Source organism: Cimex lectularius, unplaced genomic scaffold, assembly GCF_000648675.2.
Source record: "Cimex lectularius strain Harlan isolate CLEC.00 unplaced genomic scaffold, Clec_2.1 scaffold195, whole genome shotgun sequence".
In the NCBI taxonomy this organism is placed as follows: domain Eukaryota; kingdom Metazoa; phylum Arthropoda; class Insecta; order Hemiptera; family Cimicidae; genus Cimex; species Cimex lectularius.
The window spans coordinates 65,297-87,751 of NW_019392761.1; the positions used below are offsets into that span (position 1 = coordinate 65,297).

Sequence of the window (22,455 nt, forward strand, 5' to 3'; positions counted from 1 at the left end):
TTAGAAAAATTTATATTACGGTTAACATTCTTGAAATAAAATTTCTGTCAAAATATTTTGTTATTTATATATGTAATTTGAAAATATTAACGTATCGTTCAAATTGCAATATTTCAATGTGTTACCACACACATAGTTGTAAATATTTCCCCCCTTTAACACAAAGGAAACAGGACTTAGTTTAAACATGACAACTGTATTATTATTTATTTATTTAATAGTTTGTGGTGTACTCATTCCATCCGATTATGTAGGGTTTATACAGTTCTGAAAAAAGTATAATAAATGATTCAAAATAAGACAGCAGACAGGCATTTGAGTGAATGTTTCCTTACTAACTTTGTTGTTTTTGATATCTCTTGAGAAATGTTAATTTAAGTCGAATAAGAGATGTGAAAATGGCATAATTAGATGTTACAGAAATTCTTCCTATTTTGTCAGTTAGTCTTTTTTTTTGCCTTATGATTGTTAACTTGCTAAATTTGGAATAATTAATTTTGTAATGTGTCACACGAATACAAATCTTTCTTAAATAAATAGTGCCATTCATACACCAGGAAACTTGTTTAGGAATTTTCCCCCAGCAATGAACGATAACTATGGTTGATAAAGCAATAATTATAATAATGTGCCTTTTGAGTATCGGTGTGTTTGTAAAGAATACAGACATGTGTATGTTAGACAATAGTTTTAGCGTTTTTCCTTAAAATTGAAACAATTTAGTTTACCAAAATGCCAAATACTGTTATTACAATATCAAGGGTTATATATTTAATAATTTAATTGTCAAAAATGAAAAAAAACCATTCCTCGTTGCAGTATTACTCTTGCATATTGAAGTTGTTAAAACATTTGTGTACAAATTACAAATCAAATTTTATAACTTAGAATAAATAAAATGTTTTTACTATTCCATCGATATTTTATTTAATCCCATCCTTACTTAATGTATCCCAATTTGCAAAGGCAAAGCAAAATCCACAATTGACAAGACCCTGAGGTACAGAGAGCTAGCAGTGGGATAAAGAAAAGGGAGAGTTGGTTCCATTATATCTAACTAGGCTGGGAAAACAGTAACAAAAATTAATAGGTATAAAATGTGAGAAAGAAAAGTAAAGAAATGCAAAGCTATGAAAGAAGAGCTGGCGATAACCAATGTAGTTTGGTGGCATTAAAATTTAAAAATAAAACAAAATAATAAAAATATTGCAAAGGATATCACCTATTCAGTACTTCTACATATTTCAATCGGATAAGAGAGCAAAATGGAAGGTTGCATTACATTTTATGACTAAATTAGAGAAAAAAAATTCCTCCTTTGGCAGACAAGATCTTAAAAGTTTAAACAAATGCGCCTGACAGGATTATGACACTGGTTTACAGGGGAGATTAGTGTATAAGTCAAGGTACCCTGATATCAAAAATACCTTGGTTTCAAAATTATAGGACTTCTCGACAGTTTTATTCCACTATTACAAGAATAAGGACCAATCGTGGATTGTGGTGCGTGCATAAATATAGAACAAGTTTAAGAGAAACTCCGAACTGCACGACCTGTGATTGCACAGAAGATTTGACTCATATTGTAACGGAATGTCCAGGATGAAGGAAAAAGACAAATGCTTTTTGATAAAATTCAGTCATTGGAGGGTGTAGAAAGACCATTTAGTTTCGAATCCCTGGTCTCAATGAGTAGGGGTGCTATCTACAACTTGCTGTTCAGATTTATTAAGAAGTGCAATATTGATGTGTAACCTGGTTAGATGCTAGTGTACAATCCATTGGGTTGGGCCAGGGGGGGATCTGGTGCTGGGGCCTGGTCGGGGCGGTGGATAGGGCGATTAGGCACGAGGACGTGGACTTTTCCATATCTAGATGTTTGGTTTTTGTCCATGTCTTCCAATGAGGTGGAAGTTAAAAATGCAAAAGATAAAGAAGTAAAATAATTTTTTTACGCTTCCATTCTTGCCGGCTGTGGCCTGTCGGGGTTGGGATCCGGTCACTGGGTCTTTGTTTTCCCTCCTCCCGGGCTTGGCGGGCGCACTCATGTTGCTGGGGCATGGGTGATATGAAATCGTACCCCCCCAAAAAAAAAAAAAGTTTAATCCAAATAAATATCTCCTCCAAAGCTCTCCATAAATAAACTAAAAACCTCACATATCACATTATCTTCGATTTAATTAGTGATCATATTTTCACATATAACTATATATTATAGAAATATGTATGGAAAACTTTGATTTAGAACTAGCTGGCGTTGCCTGGGGGATAATAAAGTTTTATTTTACACATTTCCTAGATACTCAAAAAATCATTCCTTCTCATCAATTCGGCTTCCGTCCTCATCATTCCATGTTACAACAAGGTTTCAGAGTTGTTGACACTATCTCTTCTCTAGAGAAAAAAAGAATATTGCTTGGGTGCATTCCTATATGGAGTCACAGGCTTTTGATATGGTCTGGCAGCTGGGCATGCTTTAACTTATAACACTTCCTACCTACTCCTTATTACCTTATCCTGAACTATTATCTAACAGACTGCTGTTTCTGAGTGAGGTGCAGCAACTAGTTTTTGGAAGTCAGACTGATACAAGCTGGGGTCCCACAGGGGAGCTTTCTTGATCCCATCTTTTATATTATTTATACTGCCAACCTACCTATCGGACGATACTGCAATTTAGTCCTCTAGCTCTAATCCTATCCAAACTACCTCCACCATCCAGAAAAATGTACTTGGTGTAAGTTCACATCGAAAAAACAGTCTTGCCTTCCACTGTAAACCAACAACAAAAAGATACAGACTTCATTCAAGTCAAATACTTAGGAGGTCTATACCTAGACAGCAGACATGGAACTACAACACAAGATTTAACAGAAGACTTGGACTATTATGAAGACTTCTAGGACTGAAATCTGCCTTGACAATCAACACTAAACTAACCTTACAAGAAGACTTTACAGCGACTGCTTTAGACATACGGAGTGGAACTGTGGGGTTCTGCTAAGCCATTCAACATCTAGTGCATCCAATCCTTACAATCAAGTCCTCAGACAAATCGTCAAAACTCCTTGCTACGTACTAACCTCAATATCCATGACGTTAACATTCCTTTTGTCAAACTGATCCTTTCCCGATTCCAAGTTTCAAAACTGCTCAAGCCCTCTCTAAACATTCCCATCTCGAGGACCTGCTTTAATCAACAATGGCCTTTTGACCACCTTGCCCCTTAATCCCTCACAGTGAGTGCCAACATTGGCTGGTTTCTTATGGCATGTGTGCCCCAGGTGCAGTGCTGGTATTAGGGTTAATAATGATACAACCACGTGAAAAAATTTGGTGATTACATTTTTAATAGTAATACATATGTACAGGGCACAGTAGAGTCGTTATCCGCAGGGGATACATACCACGTTTCATCGCAGAAAACAAGAAATAGGAAACACTTTGAATTTGAGGCTTCATAGCATTTTCTTCCATCTGCATACCATTACACATTTTCTGTATCGCGTGTGCCATTGTCAATGTTATGTATGAAGTTTTGCACACAAATCGTTGCTTTGACGATTTTTTTTTTAACCGCCAATCTGATACCATTGCTGTCATGATTAACATGAGTTCTATGGGAAAACTGGTTTAACTAATGGTGTGATAACCACACTGAACTGAGAAAAGGGAAATTAAACATGGCTCATGTTTGAACACCCCTTAAAAAGGGAAGAGTAACACACCTAAGATTAGGACATACTTACAGCTTACTAAGGATTTTTCAAAGCAAGCTCTGGCCAATTTCCAAAGCTGTCAATAACTATTAACAGTCAAGCACACCCTAAAGAATACTTTCAATTTGAGATGGGCATGAATACATGGTGAAATCTTCTGATGATAGAGAATCCCTTTAATTGCCTAAGGCTGGCTCATCAGTTATCTAAACTTTAGAAAACTTGGTAAATAGTTGCGTTTCCTTGGTAGAAGTTAAAGGTTGGTGAAAATGCAGACATTTTCTTAGGTTAATCTGTCGTCGTAAAAGCTTATTGGACCAATTAACTCATATCAACACCTATTATGTAAATGTAATTGAAAATAAAACAAAACTTAATTACATATCAGTTTTTACTTTTCTTCACGTAAAATTTGTCGAAATTACCAATTTTTACATATGTTGCCAAATATTTTAGTTTTTAAACAATTGTTCTAAATTACGTCATTTGAATTTTTAATTTTTCATGGTATACTTTCAGTTTCTGTTAGGTTAGGGAAATCTACATCTTCTTCATCATCTTCAGGATTCATATCGTATGATTCAGGCTCTTCAGACAGTAATTGACTCTGAAAAAATAGAAAAAAATATGCCATAAAGTTTATTTTTTATAAACCTCAATATAGTCCATAAATAAATTGCAACATATATTGTCACTATTGTTAATTATTTTTAAAGTTATAAACAGAGGAGGGAAAACTCATAAGGTGGGGTTGAGATGGGGAGTTGATGTCCAAGTGGATCGACGTCACGATAGCTCAGGTGGTAGAGCAGCGGCGTATCTAGCCGAAGGTCGTGGGTTTGAATCCCTCTCGTGCCATTAACTTTTTTTCATCTCAACTAAAAACCTTAATTAATTCTCATGTTATAAACAGAGATGTTTCTCTAATTACACATAAAATATTTACTGAAAACAAGAATGTCTCTATGTCATAAAACATTGAATAAATTAAAGAAAATTAACCTGGTAATATGCACTTGGATAAGCGAGATAATAGTCATTTATTTCCTGCTGGCTGGCCAATGGTCCTATGACAATCTGACAGAAGCAAAAAATAAAACAAAATTATATAATCAAGTTAAATATTTTTTTTCAATAAAGTATAATTTATAATGCTTTTACTAAAAACTATACTATTTTGATGTTGTAAAGTAACCTTGTACCAAGTGTACCACTTGTACTAAATTTATACCACACTATATTAATTTGTAATTTGGTCTTTACCGATCATTTTGGTTTGCCTATCCTCGGTGGAATGGTTAAAGACTGAATATGGTGAACGACAGATGATGATGCTGCGAGACTAGGCAGACCAAAATGCTCGATAAAGGCCACATTAAACACCTCGCAAACCACTCGGAGAAATCTCATAATTTTACAAATCTTCTTGTGTACAAATAAAACAAATTTAGAATAATTTGGTTCCTGCTTGTGAAGTGAACACACGAAGATGGCGAAAGGCCAAAACGTTGGCCGACCCAGTGAGGATAGGCAGACCGAAATGACTTTTTTTACAATGGAAATTTTGCGATGAGGTTATATTAATTGGAATGAAGAAGTTGCATTTGTTTAAAGTTCATAATGACTAATAAGTAGGAGGATAAAACCTCAAGTTCAATATGACAATTATACAGAGGGGAATATATATATTTTTAAATTATTATAACATATATAAATAAAATTAGGTACAATGATAACAATATGGTTAGGTTAGAGACTTGTTGCAGTTAATTAAATGAAATTCATCCTAGTCAAAGGAAAAAAATATGTACAAATACAATGATGTATAACATATACTTAAGATATTGTATGCTAAAGTGAAATTGTTTTCTTCGTGTTGTCTTCTGAGTAATAAACTGAAATTTGGTTGATTACCGATCATTTCGGCCTGCCTTTCTTTGCATGGTTCATCTGTCAGACCACTGAAGATGGCAAAATGCCGATATGCATCTTGACAGACCAACCCAGCAATAGGCAGATCAACATGATCAGTTACGGCCAAATTAAAGTCCAAATGTTAAACAAAGAACGTAAATACTTTCTTAAAATATACACAATTTTTCCCCAATAGAAACCCAAATGGTTTCTAATGCAATAGAGGCTAATGTATTTATGATGAATGTACATATCTATTATTAACGGAGTAAAAATACATGAAAAAAAACACACACTACCTGGGGTTGGGTTTGAGAATTCCGGTGTAATGTAGTATATGGCAAAGTCTGGTCGAAATAATACTGAAAATTGTAATAATGTATATCTTAAACTCAAACTGTAAAATAAAAACTCGTAATTCACTTTTTAAATTACAAATATAATTAATAATTTATAGAAAAATTATGTGCTTATAAAATGAAGTGAAAAAATTAAAAATATATTGTAATGTTGTTCCATTAATTAATATTATTGTACAAAACCAAATGTGAAATTTTAAACTTGCACTGGGTCCGTTTATACTCATGGGTGTAGCTGGACCCAGTTCCAGTTCAACACGCAGACAAACATCCTCTATTAACTTTAATATAAAATGTACAACATGAAAGATTTTATGTTTTATTACCTGAGGTACTGGCTGAGATTGAGTAGCTTGGCGATTGGCAGTCGGTTGAGTCAAATTATACTGAAAAATGTGAATTTATTTTATTTGGCAGTTTGGCCATAACATTATTTAAAATTATATCATTAAATTACTAATTTATAATGAAAGACAATATGTAAATATTTATCACCTGTCCTTGTGAACCCCGGTGGAATGCAGAATATGAAAAAGGTTGATCAAAATAGTACTGAAATTTAATAAACAAATAAATTGCATTTTTATATGATTAGATGGGATAACATTTACCCCTTAATAACTCGATAAATAATTACATGTTGTATAGTAGACAAATTTATATTGTTTAATTAGGAATGGTTAACTTAAATATACCATCAAATTAAATTTCATCTTCTGGGTAATTGATTGTTTGAATTATAGATAAAATCAAAACAAGGAACGAACAAAATTAGATTAAAATTGTTTTAATAAACTTCTTGGGCTTTACTAAGCACCATTGTAATGAAGGTTGTAACATTAGTTCCTTTTTTTAATTTAATCTCACATTTCTGTTATAAAAAAACCCACATAATATATTCTTTCAATAAGATTAGAAAAGATATTACTACCTGGGGTACAGGCCGAGACTGTGAGGCTTGATTAAACGACCGGTTGGCAGTTGGCTGGCCAAAAGTATACTGAAAATGATTTGAGTGAATAAGTTTATTTATGAATTGATAATTAAACAAAGTATTCAATACAATCACTGAAAGTTTGATACTAAAAAATAAACAATAGTTGTGTATTAATTACTTCCACTTTGAAGGATTGAATTTTAAAGTGTTAATCCAAATTGAAGATTTTTATTTCATCCTTTTCTTTCTTTAAGTAATAATTGATTTCAGATAGATAAATCTTATGTTCCTAAACAAAAATATAAATATAAAATGAAATACCTGTCGCATAGGCTGACTCAGTTGATAAACAGTGCTGGGTGTCGACAAACCGAAACTACACTGAAATTTATTATCACAGTAAAATATGTTAAAGCTAAAATAGGCTTTAGGATTTTTTAAACATGGATATTTTCTGGGATGGATACACAATTTTTCCTTGGACGTTTATAAGGGGAGTACAAATGGGTTTGGTTAGGTTTGGTGGAGTTAAGGAAGGGTTAGATTAGATTAGGTAGTAAGGGATAGGTTTGGTTAGGTTAGTTAGAATTAGGTCAGGTAGAGTTAAGGATGGATTGGATTATATTAGGTTAGGGATGGGTTTGGCTAGGATAGATAGGGTTGGGAGTACTAAGAACGGTGTTCAATTAAGTTATTAAATGCTGGCGGCCAAGAATTTCCTTCCAAAATTAATGTCCGTTGTAATTGGGGCCTTTCTGCATTGAAGTGCTTGCAGCATAAGAATATGAGGTCCCATATCCGTGGTTCTTTAGAATTGTATGTGCGTGTACCTTCATCTACAATTTTAAAGTGTTTCAGAAATTTAGATGATTTTTTCACAATTTTTTCTTGGGGATTTTGGAAGGGAGTGTGCGTAGATTTGGTTAGATTAGGTAGAGTTAGGGATGGGTTATATAAGATTAGATAGAATTAAGGATAGTTTAGATTAGATTAGGTAGAGTTAGGGGATGGGTTAGATTTCATTAGGCAGGGTTATGGATGGGTTAGATTAGATAGAGTTAGGGATAGGTTAGGTAGTTACAGAAGGGTTAGGTTAGGTCAGGTAGGGTTGACTAAAGTCTAGGTTATGGTGTTCAATTAAATGGTGTCCAAGAATTTCCCTCCAATATTACTTGGCTTTTTTGCATTGAAGTACGTGCAACATAAGACTATGTGGTCCAATGAATATGCTTATTTAGTGTTCTATATGCACATATCTTTATACTACAATTTTAAAGCAATTCAGATACGACATTTTGTCCAAGAATCATCAGAACTTGTGCCATTTTCCGAGAATGCTTTATTGCTTTGTCCAATCATGATTTAATAGTAGGTAAGAATCTTTTTGTTTGTTCTACTTCAGTAGACTCAGCCCGCTGGGTTTAGGGTTAGAGATGGGTTAGGTTAAGTAGGGTCTGGGTTATGTATGAATTAGTTTATATAATAACAATGAGTGCGTATTTAACATGCAAATGCAAAGTTTTTTTGCAGTTTTCTTTAACACATTCGTTATGGCTCTGATTTGTAAAGACACTCCTGAGATAAGGAAAATATTTTAATTTTTTTTTTCAAAGAATCATAAAAAATTTTTAAAAGGTCAGATCAAAAAACGGTCTTCACAGTAATGTTGCTAGAGCAATACACACTGTGACACCGATTCAATTCCAAAAATACACCCAAAATCCTACATGCTTCGAAATGGGGTGTTCATATGGGATTACATTGTTCTCGAACGTTGTTCATATGGGGGGAGAGTTTAGGTTCAGTGTGTCGTTCCAAAACAATAGCCGTTACGAATGTGTTAAATGGCTATTTGTTTTTTAATTGTTCCTCTCACGAATTTCTTTCTATGAACACTTGTGTACAACTATTTTCAAAATTCATTGAAGATATAGAATTACAAGAGAATAAATAAATAAGTACAAATACATAACAGTTGCAATTTTAATACCTGAGGCACAGATCGAGTTTGACAAGCCTGACGAGGTGTGTTGGTTGAATTATACTGAAAATGGATTTTAATCAATGAATTTATCTCATATCTTTTGTTTCATTTTATTGGTTTTCCTCGATAATAAAAAAAAATTAAAAATTGTATTACCTGTGGTACTGACTGAGCTTGTGAACCCCGTAGCAAGGAAGAGTATAACAAAGGTGTTTCAAAATAATACTGGAAAAAAAATATTAAACAATTTGTATTTTCCATCATAAAAAAAAAAAATGACTATTACACCATCACAAATAAAAATTCAACGAGCAGTTCTGATAACCGGGCATCCTCATGATGAAACGAATTTATTTTTGCCTACATCATTCCATTTAGTTTACTAAGAAAATTAATTCTAATAAATAACTAGAGACGTTTGTAGATTTTTCAATGTAAAAGGCTCTTATAAGCAGGCAACAGAAAGAAATACGCATTGGTGCTTCAGTTATTTTTCATTTATTCAGTTAGTCAGCTCTCAAATTGAGATTGTGACAAACCGATTCTGAGATGAGTGCGAAAAAAAAATTCTACTGATCAGAGAAAACTTGAAGCTGTTCAAGTCCATAAGAAAGAGAAAATTAGTGTCCGACCTTGTACATACATTCACCCATTAGAATTTAATTCATTTTTTACTTCCACTTAATTTACCTAATAATTTTTCTTAATTTAATGTGAGCTCTTCTAATAAGCAGACAAAATCTCATTTCTAGGTGGTGTCATCTGCTGCTTATGGGAAGTTCGACTATATTAATATCATCTCATTGAGTTAATTTGTCGATTGATTGAACAAAAAAATTTTTTTTTGCATCAAGATCATTCAAATTGATTGTTATTTATGTCATAAAAAGCGGATTATTTAATTACTATTTAAATGTTTCATTACCTGAGGCGCTGTCTGAGGGGATGAAGTAGTCTGCTGAAAAGGTCGACTCGGCGTAGATTGGCCAAAAGTATACTGATAAAAGACATTTCGAAATAAACACAATTATTGGATTTTATTAAATACATAACAATTAAGCAATTTTTGGTACAAGATAGTTAATGTTTTAATACCTGTGGGATCGTCTGAGCTTGGGATCCTCGGGGGAAGGTTGAGTAGGTGAAAGGTTGGTCGAAATAATACTGAAATTTTAACATAAATTTATCAGTAATAGTCCTTACTGTTCTTTTCCTTTCTGTCATGACACTTTTTTTATTACCTGTGATAACGGCCGAGATTGAAAGGCACGACTGGATGCAGCTTGACCGAAATGATACTGGAATAAAAATAAAACTTGAGATTATTTTAATTAGATAACACAATTTGTTTCTTTTAATATAGAAACTAATGGATAATTCAACAGTAAAACTTTAAAGTACTGCCTGTCAATTCTTGTAGGTATTAATAAATTCATAACAATTGCGCTTTATGGTAAATTAAGTCTAACCTAACTAGTCATTATTTCAACGATTTTTTATTTCTTTCAACGAATTTCAAATAAATAACATTGATTATTATAAAAATATAAATGTAAATAATTACCTGTGGCTGGGGCTGGCTTCGGCCATCGGCCGTATGGGATGTAGACATACCAAAATTGTACTACAAACATAGTGTAATTAATTATTTTAAAAAAAACGTAGGGTAGATATTAGGGTATTTTGCAATTGATAATAGGATCACACATGGTATCTTTTAGGGGGGGGGGGATGTATAAAATGTAAAAATTTCTGATATGTAGAGCCTATATTTGAGATGAAAATTGTGATAAAATACATTGAATAGTTGAAAGAAAATTTGTACAAATAAGATTGTTTCGTTTATACCTGAGGACATGGTATAGAATTTGCTGTTTGATTAATCAAATGACTACAGCTCGCTGGAGCTGAGCTATACTGTTGAAATGCTTGATCCATATCAATATCACTACTCTACAACAAACATACCACACCTAAGTGCCAATCTTATTCATGCTCATGTTTTATTTTTCATTTTATTTATTTATTTATTTGTGTATGTACTGTCATGACAAATTGTAAAATAGAACCACCCAAATTTACATTACACTATAAGAGACTTGTATAATTTTCAAAATTGGCCTTTCAACTGGTAAGTCTTACCTCAAACGTCGACACCAATGGTGGAGAATCAGCTAAAATTGATGAAAGAATTTCAGGTAGTTCATCTCTGTGCGCAACGCTATAGTGTTCGAACCATTCTTCCAACTGAAAATAAATTAAAAGTAAAATACTAAATTCTTTGACACAACGATAAATTATCATGAATTCGAATGAATCATCCATTCTTCTTCATTTATTTCATTTACAAAATTTTTGAACTAAAAAAAAAAAAACTAACTTACCGTATCAGGGAAATGTGTTAACTTATGATTATGCTCTGAAGAAGAACTGCTTACAGACCCGTCTTCAAGCTCTCTTGAACGGAAACGTCTGCTTCTAAATGCTCGGTACTTCTGAAGAAAAAAGAAGTTTTTTATTTTTATTTTATAGTTTTCATGTTTGCAAGAAATAAATTACTTTAAATTATTGCAAAATAATAATAAAAATAAAATTGCTTTTGCTCAGAAAAAAATCCATTATAAATGATAAAGAGTTTGCTGAAAAAATGTAAGATTATTAACCAGAATTTAAAACTAGAATAATATAAAGTTACTAATTAAAATACTTAAAAATACTTATATGATAGAATAAATCTTACTTTGGTAAAATAGCATGGTGGTGCTTGCCGGTCTAGACAACGACGTGCAGTCTGTTCTTCATTCTTTTTTGAATATAAGCGCGAACTGCGACCGTGATACTTCTACAATAACAAACAAAAAATATGACTTTTTACATGTTGTCCAGAACAGTAAAATAAAACGAAAATAAAATCCGAAATACAGTTTTTTTACCTTTGATTTGTGATACGAGTTCTGTTTTGGGATCGCTTTTTGGTCTTTGGTAAATAAATTTACAGTTGGTATTACTGTTAAATTCTGTTTCAAATCCTGAAACACATAAAACGACGAATTTAAAAGTTAAATTCCAACAAAAATTTCAGTACGGTAAAATATTTCACTTTTTGTCTTAACATGTTCAGCGCATGTGACCTGCATGAAAGCTACACTTGTTTCTAGGAATAGGAAATTTTTGCCTTCTGAGAGAATATATGAGGATATAGGCCACACTGAATGTGTTACGAGTGGTTTGAATTTTCCAAACTGAACTTTGTTTTATTAAATATCTATTAATCAAAATAATTGTTAACAGATAGGCTGGGGTAACCACTCATATTGTAATGGAAAGTGCAACTTCTCAAATATTAAATATGTTACAAATTGGTATTATATATCTCAAAGAAATGGTAATAAGTGTAAACAATTCAACTGAACCTTTTTCTTGTTTGAGATCCTTGGTGATGAAAATTCCTGCTTGGTAGGAAGTTCACTACGTTGCAAAACAAATTTTGTACTACTGGACTTTTGATATTTCTGTAAACAATGATAAAGCTTACACTACATCATGAAAATATAACAAACTTATAATAAAAGTAATTAATTTTAAAACTATTATACAACAATATAAACATCTTTGAAACAAGATATATATGTTTGTATGCATTTATCGATAATTAAATCACAGCATCATGCACACAACATAAATAACAAACTATGAGACATCAAAGAAAACTAATATAAATAATTACAACTTATTAACTTGTTAACAGCAGTACAAAAACTTAATGACAGAACAACACAAGAATAATACTTCATAAGAAGAAATAAGAATATGCAGTTTTGGAATAAAATTTTAATTGATTTGTTCATTTTAATTAATTAATTTATTTATATATGAATACCATCCTTGTATTACATGTATACGATGTATTACAAGTAATTTCACATAAAAAGGGCTCATATTGCTAACAATATTTATATTAATAATAATGTATACAATTATTCAGAAATCGTGAGATGCGGTCTGGTGTGATGTAGGTTTCAGAAAAATATGTCGTTACCGATCATTCTTTCCTATTCTTACTGGGTTGGGTCTCAGACGACAGATACACTCTGAAGCTGGTGAAATGCATCTGAAAGACTAACCCAGCAGGATAGGCTGACCAAAATGATCTGTAACGACCAATTTCAGGTTCATCACCCCGCATAGAAATCTCACAATAGTTTTTGAGCTTCCTAATACAGAAGTTTCTAAAATACGACTATAAAATAATCACAATAAAAAGTATTATTTTATTTATTTTTAATCTTGAAAGATACTTTTTTGCCAAGTACGCTTAAAAAACAATACTTTAATACAAAAACTTATTAGCAAATTAAATTAAAATATTTATAAACAAATTTGTATAGGTTAGAAAATGCCCTTATGTTTTAAAATTTCAGCATAAGTTATGATTAAATGTATTATTTCTTAAGCAGTATATTTAAGGCAGTGTTTATAATATGTAAGATAGCTAAATCATATATATATACAAGTGTGATGTAGGTTTTAGAAAAACAGTTTCTTTATCGTGTCAACATTTCGATCATTATTGAGATCATCTTCAGGGCTCAAAGTGTTTGTTTTCTGTGTACACAATAAAGATCGAAACATTGGCATGATAAACAAAATGCTTTTCTAAAACCTAAGTAACACCAGACAGCATCTCACCATCTCCAAATAATCATTAAACTTATAGAATGTGAAACTTTAAAAGTATACCAAATGTGACTGGACACCAGTTACAGAAGAGCATGGATTTGCAGAACCATCATCACGTCTTCCATAACTTTTAGCAGCATTCTGTTTCTTAGCCTAAAAAATAAATGTACTAGTAAGATTTTTTCAATGAAAACAACCTGTACGCTGCCCTGTAAGTCCTGCATCTACGAACACCTACTTATCTTCTGAGAGGTAGAGTCGCAATTCTGCCTCTCTGCAAGGAGAGATTAAACCTTCGGAAGGAAATTCAGATGAACAAGACAAGGTTCTTGGGATGTCACGATCCAGAAAATTAAATTTGATACAAAATTTCAAATTAAAATACCCAATAGAGCAGACCGGGAGAGAGATCTCAGTTATTGTCATGATGACTATGTCTGGCATACAGCTGCCGACCGAGTATGGGTATGGAGATGGAAATAAATCAATGAATAGAATTCGTATAAGTCTTGGACAATATGTCTTTCAGGCAAATTGTGCCAGGAGATCAAAAGACATTTAAAGGCAACTACCTCATTGGTAATAAAGTCCAGAACTGTTTGGGATTGTATCAAGACTCTGTCAGACATTGAGGAAAATAACAAAATTATCCTTGTTTGGCACCTGGTCATGCAAGGCATATGGGAAATGAACCGGCCAACTAATTGGCCAAGGAAAATTGAATCAGGACACTTACTGGTCCTGAACCCTTTTGCAGCATACCAAATTGCCAATAACTTCATCGGACAACAGGTTAAAAATAAGTCCTTACTTTAATGGGAATATATCCAGGACAGGCATTTGAAAATGTTCATTAAAGGACAGTTCATAATCATACCCATGTTTTTTTAACATTAATATATTTTTTTGCTGGATATAATTTTTTTGCATGATCATTTTGATGTTTTTTGTGTTACCGGGGAGTGTACATTGGTTGAGTTAGGTTAAGGATAAAAAGGTTAAATGTTTGAACACATAAGACGCAACGTGTGTCATACCAACTGTCCTTCTGAGTGTGGCGCATGCACAGTCTGCATCCTCCTATTAATTTTTTTCAACTGGAAGTGATTTTTTATATATTCTGTGAAAACCAAATTGCTTTTCTCTGTATATGTTTTGTTATTTTAATTAATTGTTTAACCAATGTTGAATGATTATGTAAAATAAAGAGAAAATAACTGTAAAAAGTATAAATGACTTTTATTCAATTACATAGCCAAATTGAACAAACATTCTGCAGGTTGCGTTCTTAGTGCTATGGGGATGCCACATTGCATCATATAATTTTATATCATGTAAATAAACGTAATTTAAAAAAAATAATTGAAGTTATTTTTAAGTACGAGAGTTATTTTGTACGATAAATTGGGTTCTGCCGTGGGCAACCAAAATGGCCAAGCATAGAACTCAGATGTGTTAAAATTGGAGTATAGAAAATGTTCTTACCTTTGATTTACCACCTTGATTATTTTTCAACAATGCTTTTTGTTCTTTGAAGGCTGCAAATCGTTGGTTTTTCTGAAACAGTAAATAGCAAAAAACAAAAAAAGAAGTGAATAAAGATAAACACAATCAAATAAATAATACACTTTTTTTTAAACATATCTTCACTGAATCACTCACTCTTTCCATAAAAGATGAATGTGATTGCTTGTCGGAAGCAGGCTGTTCTTCATTCTTTTGCGATTGTAAGCGTGAAGCACGTGCATGAAACTTCTACAAAATAATTAAATGAAAAATTAAATCCAACATGAAAAAAACCAACAATATAAACTTTGTACCTTAGATTTGCCAAATGGTGGATTATTTTTTGTCGTAACTTTCTCTTCTTTAATCGGTGAATGCACAGGTACAAATTGTTTGTTCCTCTGAAAGAAACGAATGTGTATAATTAACACAACTATAAAATAATACTAAAATAATAATATATTAAAAAAAACCCCACGGCATTAAATGCAAAACATATGTAAAATAATTAAACAAAAATTATACAAGAATAAATCTAATGGAACTATTTCTTACTTTGCTTACAAAAGCTGGTGTATTTTGCTGGTCTGATGAACTCTTTGCAGTCTGATCTCCATTTTTTTGCGATGACTGTGAGCCACGTGATTGATACTTCTAGAACAATAAAATCAAGATGAACCTATTAGTTTTGTTTTATTTATGTATCTTAAAAATTCAACAAAAGACAGCAGGATATGCTATGAAAAGATAGAAAAATGGTGTATAACTGTTTTTAATCATAAATAGAAACATTTTAAACAACAATGTTTTGTAAAAACAATATCAATTTTTTAACATTGTTTTAATACACCTCTTTAAGACTTACAACATGTGAAATAATTGACTAAGAATTCATAATGATGATTTATGATAAGTGAGTTAGGAAGGGTTAGGTTAGGTTGAAATAGGGTTAGGGCTAAGTTAGGTAGAGTTAAGGAAGGTTTACGTTAGGTTAGGTAAGGTACAGTTAGGGAGATTAGGCTAGTTTTTCTGTACCCAGCCCTAAAGCAAATCTATGTTAAATTGACAAGGTCCAACTGTTGACTCCCAAAATCTTACCAATAATGTTAACTAAAGCAGGTTTATCAATGAATTACAAAGGTAAATAGAAAAATTAATTGCAATCTATGAACTAAAATCCCAACAAGTTCAAAATAATGGAAGGAAAAAAAAATTAAACAGAGAAAGGTTGTTAGTAAGGTGTTAACAAATTAAGTAATACACTAAGTTTTTTGAATGACTGATCCCATCTAACTACAAAGAATTAAATAATAACTAAACTTAATAAAATTTGACAGGATCTCCATAATGAAAAAGTTTAAATTTTAGTACCTTTGATTTGCCAAATTTATTTTTTGGCACCGCTTTCTGGTCTTTAATATGTGAATGCAACGCTGCATATTGTGGACTATTCTAAAATAAATAAAGAAATAAAACACAACTGATGTATAATGTTATAAAATAAAATTTGTTAGTAAAATAAAGGATATTGTTTCTTACTTTGTCAACTGAAGGAGAAGATGACTTTTGCTGCGATGAAGAAGCAGATTGCCCTTTATTTTTTCGTGATGAGTGACGAGAACCGTGTCCTTGATACTTCTACAAAAGAAAATAAATAAATAAAAAAATCAAATCTTGAAACTAAAGAGCCAACATCAAATATTTAATAATTTGATTTGAAGGTGATTTGACATTTTTATTAATTGTCCTGTTTGCTAATTCTGAATAGACTGCTAGAATAAAACATTTGAATGAAATTTCTCTAGTTTGAAGTTTTAAATTCTCAAGTTGAATCAATGGACAAGATAGTTTGTGTTCCTTTCGATCAAGCCCTTCTTAAAAGTAACACCCTTTAGTAGGATTGGTAATAGAAATTGAAAAATTCATAACATTGATTTATATGAGAAAAAGATCCTAACAATCATTACAGATTCAAGTAGGCTAAACCTATGAACAAAAAGACAAAAGAGGTAATAAGGCAGCTGAAAAGATGGAAAAGGAGGCTTTCCAAAATTTAAGTTTAAAGGACAGTTGTTCTATATGTACAAAACAAAAATGATCAGGGGTTGGAAAGAAAACACTCAATTCCTTCACTGAGCTCTAGGGGAATATAAACAGTTTTTCTAGCTTACCCAGAATCTTTTTACAAAAAGGTGATTGCTGCAAATGAGAATTACATTCATGAAATTAACATTACCATTGAATGCGAATTATTAGACGAAGAATGATCAGATGGCATAATTTTATTCTTTTTCTCTAATTCTTCATTCGTTGTCCCTGCAGAGCACGATTCTGAAATCTTCATCTGAAAACATATAAAAGGCGTGCAGTGCATTGTGATGATAACGTTTAAAACGTAAACTGTAAGTAAACATTTTTTTAATAATATGAAATGAAACTTGTTTTAAACAAAATTTGTACAATATGAATATTTTAAAATCAAAACTTTAATCCAGGATTGTTTTAATTTATTTTTTATTTACTAATAATCTTTCAGATATATATACATAATATAAATATTTCGTAAAGTTATTATCTTTGAAATAATCTATAATGTGGAATGAAGTTAAATACCCTTTTTTTCTTTATCCTTATGGCACAAGTAAAAGAAAGTACTATAAATTTATTAAATAAAAATGATAGAAAATAAAATAATTATCCTATTTAGCAAATGAACCAAAATGTATATAATTTTGTGTATTTAATATAATAATTAAACAGTTAAACTGATTTCCAAAAACAATCAACATGAGATTGATAATTATGAAATTTAATAATACAGTAAAATAAAGGGGGAAAATTGTTACAAAACTTCTAACTAGATAAAAATTTATATTATTTGAACTTTTACACATATAATTATTGTTTTCTTCATGTCATGTCAAGCAAAAAAAAAAACTCACACAAAAATTGAAGAATCTTGTATAACAAACAGACTCTTGTATAACAAAGAATAGCACTGCGATGATCCTGAAAAAAAGGGCAAAATTAAAATTACCAAATTATTAGTACATTTTGCCAGTTCAATGTTTGAAGCAACATAGTTTCAGCGACTACATTAATAACACACGAGTTGTTTTCTTGTAGTTTGGCCATTTATGAACATTTCCGTCTATTCTGTTTTCAGTCTGTATGACGTGTTTATACCTCTCATCATATTCAGTGGATAGTAAATTAACTTATTTATTTATTGACTTGTTCTGATAATAACTCCTGAAGATGGTGAGAAAACAAAATGCCCCCGACATAACAAACCTGGTAAGAAAGGCAGACCAGAAATGATCGGAAATGACCAAAATACAAGCTCATTACCCAGTAGATAACAAGAGGAAAGCAATATTAAGTTTTTTACTTTTCTAGAAAGAAAAAAAGTGATGGTTTCATCTTCTGATTCCATCAATTCAATAGCATGTATTCCATCAACATGAAATAGTATGTACAGCTTGTAATATTTAGATAATTGGCAAGTTTTGGCGCATTTTTTGCAAATTGCATTGCTTTTTTTAGTTATGTAACAAAAAACAAAAATAATTTGGGGAATAACTAAGAACACAAAGAACAACAGGAATCATTTTGGCATGAGAGATTCTGCAATCAAATTGTTAAAACGAAACCAGAACAATAAAACATCAATGTTTAATGCTCGCTAATTACTAAATGCATAAGCTGTATTTATGATGACAAAATGATTTTTTTTTTATTATATCCATTCCAAATTATATTTCCCAAAAGAGTGTTTAATTGCTTAACTGAAATTAATATAAGTATATTTTAACAATATTTGCCTTTTCCTGATAGCTCTAGGAAATTACATACACAATGAAGAGCATGTTTTTTATTAAATCGTGTAGAGAAGAATGGTCAAGGACCTATAAACCAAAACAAGAAAAACAATATTACTTAATGTTAATTGCTAATTTTTTCTTGTTTCAAGAAGTTCAAAAGTACATCTTATATGGATACTGGTTAGCAACTTTTTACATTTATAAATATGCGCAGTTATACACTACAATATATTCAGAAAAGCCTCGTCATTTGAAAGTTATTGTACAAAATTTAGAAAAATGAGTAAAGTAATGAAATTCAGATGGGTTTACATTAATCCAACGGTCCGGTGATTAATTTGTAACTCTGTTCAACTGAAAAGAATTCAAAAAAGCTTTGACAGAATGCAATTTTTATTTCATTCTGCACGATAACACCTCAATCACAAAAACCGTCTACAATCATGATCTCACTCCTTTGTTTTTTATTTATTGTTTTACAGGATGCAGATCACATTGTCGTAAAGCATAATTAGAGCAAATATGACTGGATGATGGTCAAACTAGCATTAAAAAAAAGCCTGGAACATAATGCTCAAATGGTGCCAGGAAAAAGTCCTAAATATAAATCTCTTGAGGGTAACTATCAAGCCATTCACAAAGAAAAAGAATGATGAAATAAACAAACCTACCTAAGAATAGTACTTGCAAGAATAAAGGCTTAATCCCCACACAGAGCATTAAAAGCACAATGGACATGCTAAAGAATCTGTGGTGGAATAAAAGATTAAAACCTTGTCATACTTTGCAACAGTCAGACAAGAAGCTACATATAACGGCCAAAAATAGAACAAAGAGAAGAGAACTATTTAAATTCAAAGAATTGCATCGCTCAGCATCACCTATGTTCTTAAAACCCACAGCCTCAATGGAGAATGTATGGAGCTGCAACCTTTACCCATCCACTAAGAATGCATACAGCTCTTCTCTGCTAGATGGCTCAAAGATGAGAAATGACAGGAATGGAATTATTAGTCATAAAAACATGTGCACATGAAATGAATAAAACACACTACAAGGGTACAATAGTAATGCAATAAAATAGCCTGGTAGCTCTAAAATATCTCCTATGAGGTCAAACTCAAAACTAATCTGGAACAGCTTAAAAAACTGGGGTGTACAATACCTTGACACTAAGATTACAGGTCATGTGGGAATATCTGGCAACAGAGCTGACATCTTTGGCAAAAAGGGAGCCTTGAAACAACACAGACCTAATCCATCTTATGGCATAAATAAAACACACACACACACACAAAAGAAAAAAAATCTTGGGTTACTAAAGAAGGCAACAAAAACTGGGAACGTAAAATGAAATAAAGCAAAATCCTTCTTAACAAAAAAGAACTAAAAATCCTAACAGGCATATATACAGGACATGATCCAGTAAAATACCACTTGACAAAATAGGGTATTAGCAGATAACCATTGTTAAGGCTTTTGTATCTGGGGAAGCCATTCCACATTTCTAAAGAAACAAAAATATTCATTTAAAACAGAATAGGCAAAAGTGCAAAAAAGGAAATTCCCGACTACTCTAGGGAAAAAATCATCATCAGTTGTGGATTAATTTTCAAGGGTTTCAAGCTTTAACTCATCATACGTTTCTATACTAAAGCATCACTGATGATGCCAAAATACTGAAATGCCAATCATAGACCAAAACAGCTGGATAGGCAGACCAAACTGGCCAAAAATAGTAGGAAATGACCAAGCAACATTATCATGTATTCACTTGATTGTCTTTGTCTTAACCATGACTATAACTGTATAATGATGAAAACATTGGAGAAATAAGAAGTCTGACTCAACAGAAAAAAAAAACTAAAAGTCCTAACAGACACATTTACAAGACATGCTCCAGAAAAATATGTCTTGAAAAAAAATTGTTAACAGATGACCAATGTTGACTATGTCAGGAGACAGAGAACACAGAGCCCCATACATAACCCGCAATAGCCAGGAAAAGGCAATTATATTTGGAAAGCCATTGTACATTATTAAAGGAACAAAAATATTCTGGGCAAACCATAAGCAGAAATTGAAAATAATAGATGAAAGTGCAAAAATGGGGAAATCCCGACTATCCCAGATAAGGTAAAACCATCATCAGTTGTGGGTTAATTTTCAAGGATTTCAAGCTTCAACCATCACAAGATTCTACACTTAAGCACCTCACATAATAAATTGCACCTCACACAGACCAAAACAGCTAGGATAGGCAGATAAAGCTTGCCAAAAATAATCGACAGACTAAGCTACATTAGACTTGTCTTTGTTCACACCATGAAAATGACTGTTTTGATATGAAAAAATAGGATAAAGACATTAATATGTACATGTAATATATTAATATGTTCAAGTAAAATACCACTTTGGAAAAATTGAAAGACGGATGACGAAGTCAGCAGTGTCCTGAGAAAACTCCTTTGCAAAAAGCCTCGCAATATATAGGAAAGCCTGACCAATAAAGTCCTTGATACCATGTCCTTGAGAAAGGAAAAAACTACAGTATGTTTTTTCCTTTAAAGAATTTAACTTGTACATTGAATAGGGACGTTGTTTGGGTTGTTTAGTGTGCACGAGTGGTTTGCCACGAAATCTCGCGTTTCTTAAATTGTAGGCGGTTTTAACGATTGATAATAATATTTATTTAATCACATTATAAAAGTAAAATAATGAATTTTCTTTCTGTTTGAAAATTTTCGTTAGAAACAATCGCAATAACAAAAGAAGGAAGGGGGAGAAACAAACGAAGTCTTACAACAGGCCCAAGATGGCCGACCAAGTTTATAAATTTGACTTTATTTTATTTTTAATTTGTTTAAACAAGGCAGAAAATGAACAAATATGGTTTAAAATGAATAATTTATAATTGCGTTATTTTAATAAAATACAAACTTATTTGGAAAACTATAATTATACGTTAACCATATTTAACCAAGTGAATCTGTTCCAAATAAAAGGCTAATAATTTCAACTAATCAATTTATATTAAGTGCATTTACGGTTAAAAGTTACAAAATAGCTTATGAAAATAAGTGTTAGTGCAGAAACTATTTAAAAAAAAAGAATGGAAAAAGAAGTAGAGGTGTTGGAGAGAAAAGTACGAGAGTTCAAGAGTAATATAAGTAAAATATTTAAAAAAAAAAGTATATATCTACGCTTGAAACCAGTCCATCTAAACAACTCGTAAATACGGTTCACAATATAAAAAATTAAATTAACTTTAAACTGAACAATTGTAGAAACGTGAAGAACAATGGCGCAGTGATGCTGTCTGTAATATGTCGCCGTTAAAAGAGAACAAAAGTTCAAAAACAAAGAGCGACCGAATCTTCAAAATTGCCTGCAGTCTTGATATGAAGTTTTGGAAAAATGAAAAGTTTAAACCCGAAAAAAATTTAGTTTTGATAACATTGAGGAATCCCGGCGTGGAAAAAGAGGTTGGATTTATTTTTTTGTGGAGGGACAACGATAAAATATTAAATTG

The 22,455-nt window shown here is 31.8% G+C and overlaps 1 protein-coding gene across 9 annotated transcripts; it reads right to left on the reverse strand.

Annotated features, from left to right (window-relative positions):
* Positions 1–4,092: 4,092 nt before the first annotated feature.
* LOC106663342 lies at positions 4,093–22,274 on the reverse strand. Of its 9 annotated transcripts, none has more exons than XM_014388128.2 (29): positions 22,191–22,258; positions 18,924–19,007; positions 18,042–18,108; positions 17,336–17,443; positions 16,639–16,737; positions 16,471–16,551; positions 15,655–15,753; positions 15,414–15,500; positions 15,256–15,348; positions 15,079–15,150; positions 13,654–13,746; positions 12,327–12,425; positions 11,847–11,942; positions 11,654–11,755; positions 11,298–11,408; positions 11,056–11,160; positions 10,478–10,537; positions 10,155–10,211; positions 10,009–10,077; positions 9,839–9,910; positions 9,070–9,138; positions 8,920–8,973; positions 7,251–7,310; positions 6,921–6,992; positions 6,488–6,544; positions 6,319–6,378; positions 5,933–5,995; positions 4,722–4,796; positions 4,093–4,326 (listed from the first exon to the last, which is right to left on the reverse strand). In XM_014388128.2, exons 4-29 carry the CDS (start codon positions 17,441–17,443, stop codon positions 4,222–4,224), a joined length of 2,118 nt encoding a protein of 705 aa, XP_014243614.1. In that variant the 5' UTR covers positions 18,042–18,108; positions 18,924–19,007; positions 22,191–22,258; the 3' UTR covers positions 4,093–4,221. The 9 variants fall into 9 exon arrangements, with proteins under 9 accessions (XP_014243614.1, XP_014243613.1, XP_014243612.1 ...); XM_014388127.2 differs by having other exon boundaries at positions 18,924–19,010; positions 22,190–22,236; XM_014388126.2 differs by lacking the exon at positions 18,924–19,007 and having other exon boundaries at positions 22,191–22,274.
* Positions 22,275–22,455: the final 181 nt, after the last annotated feature.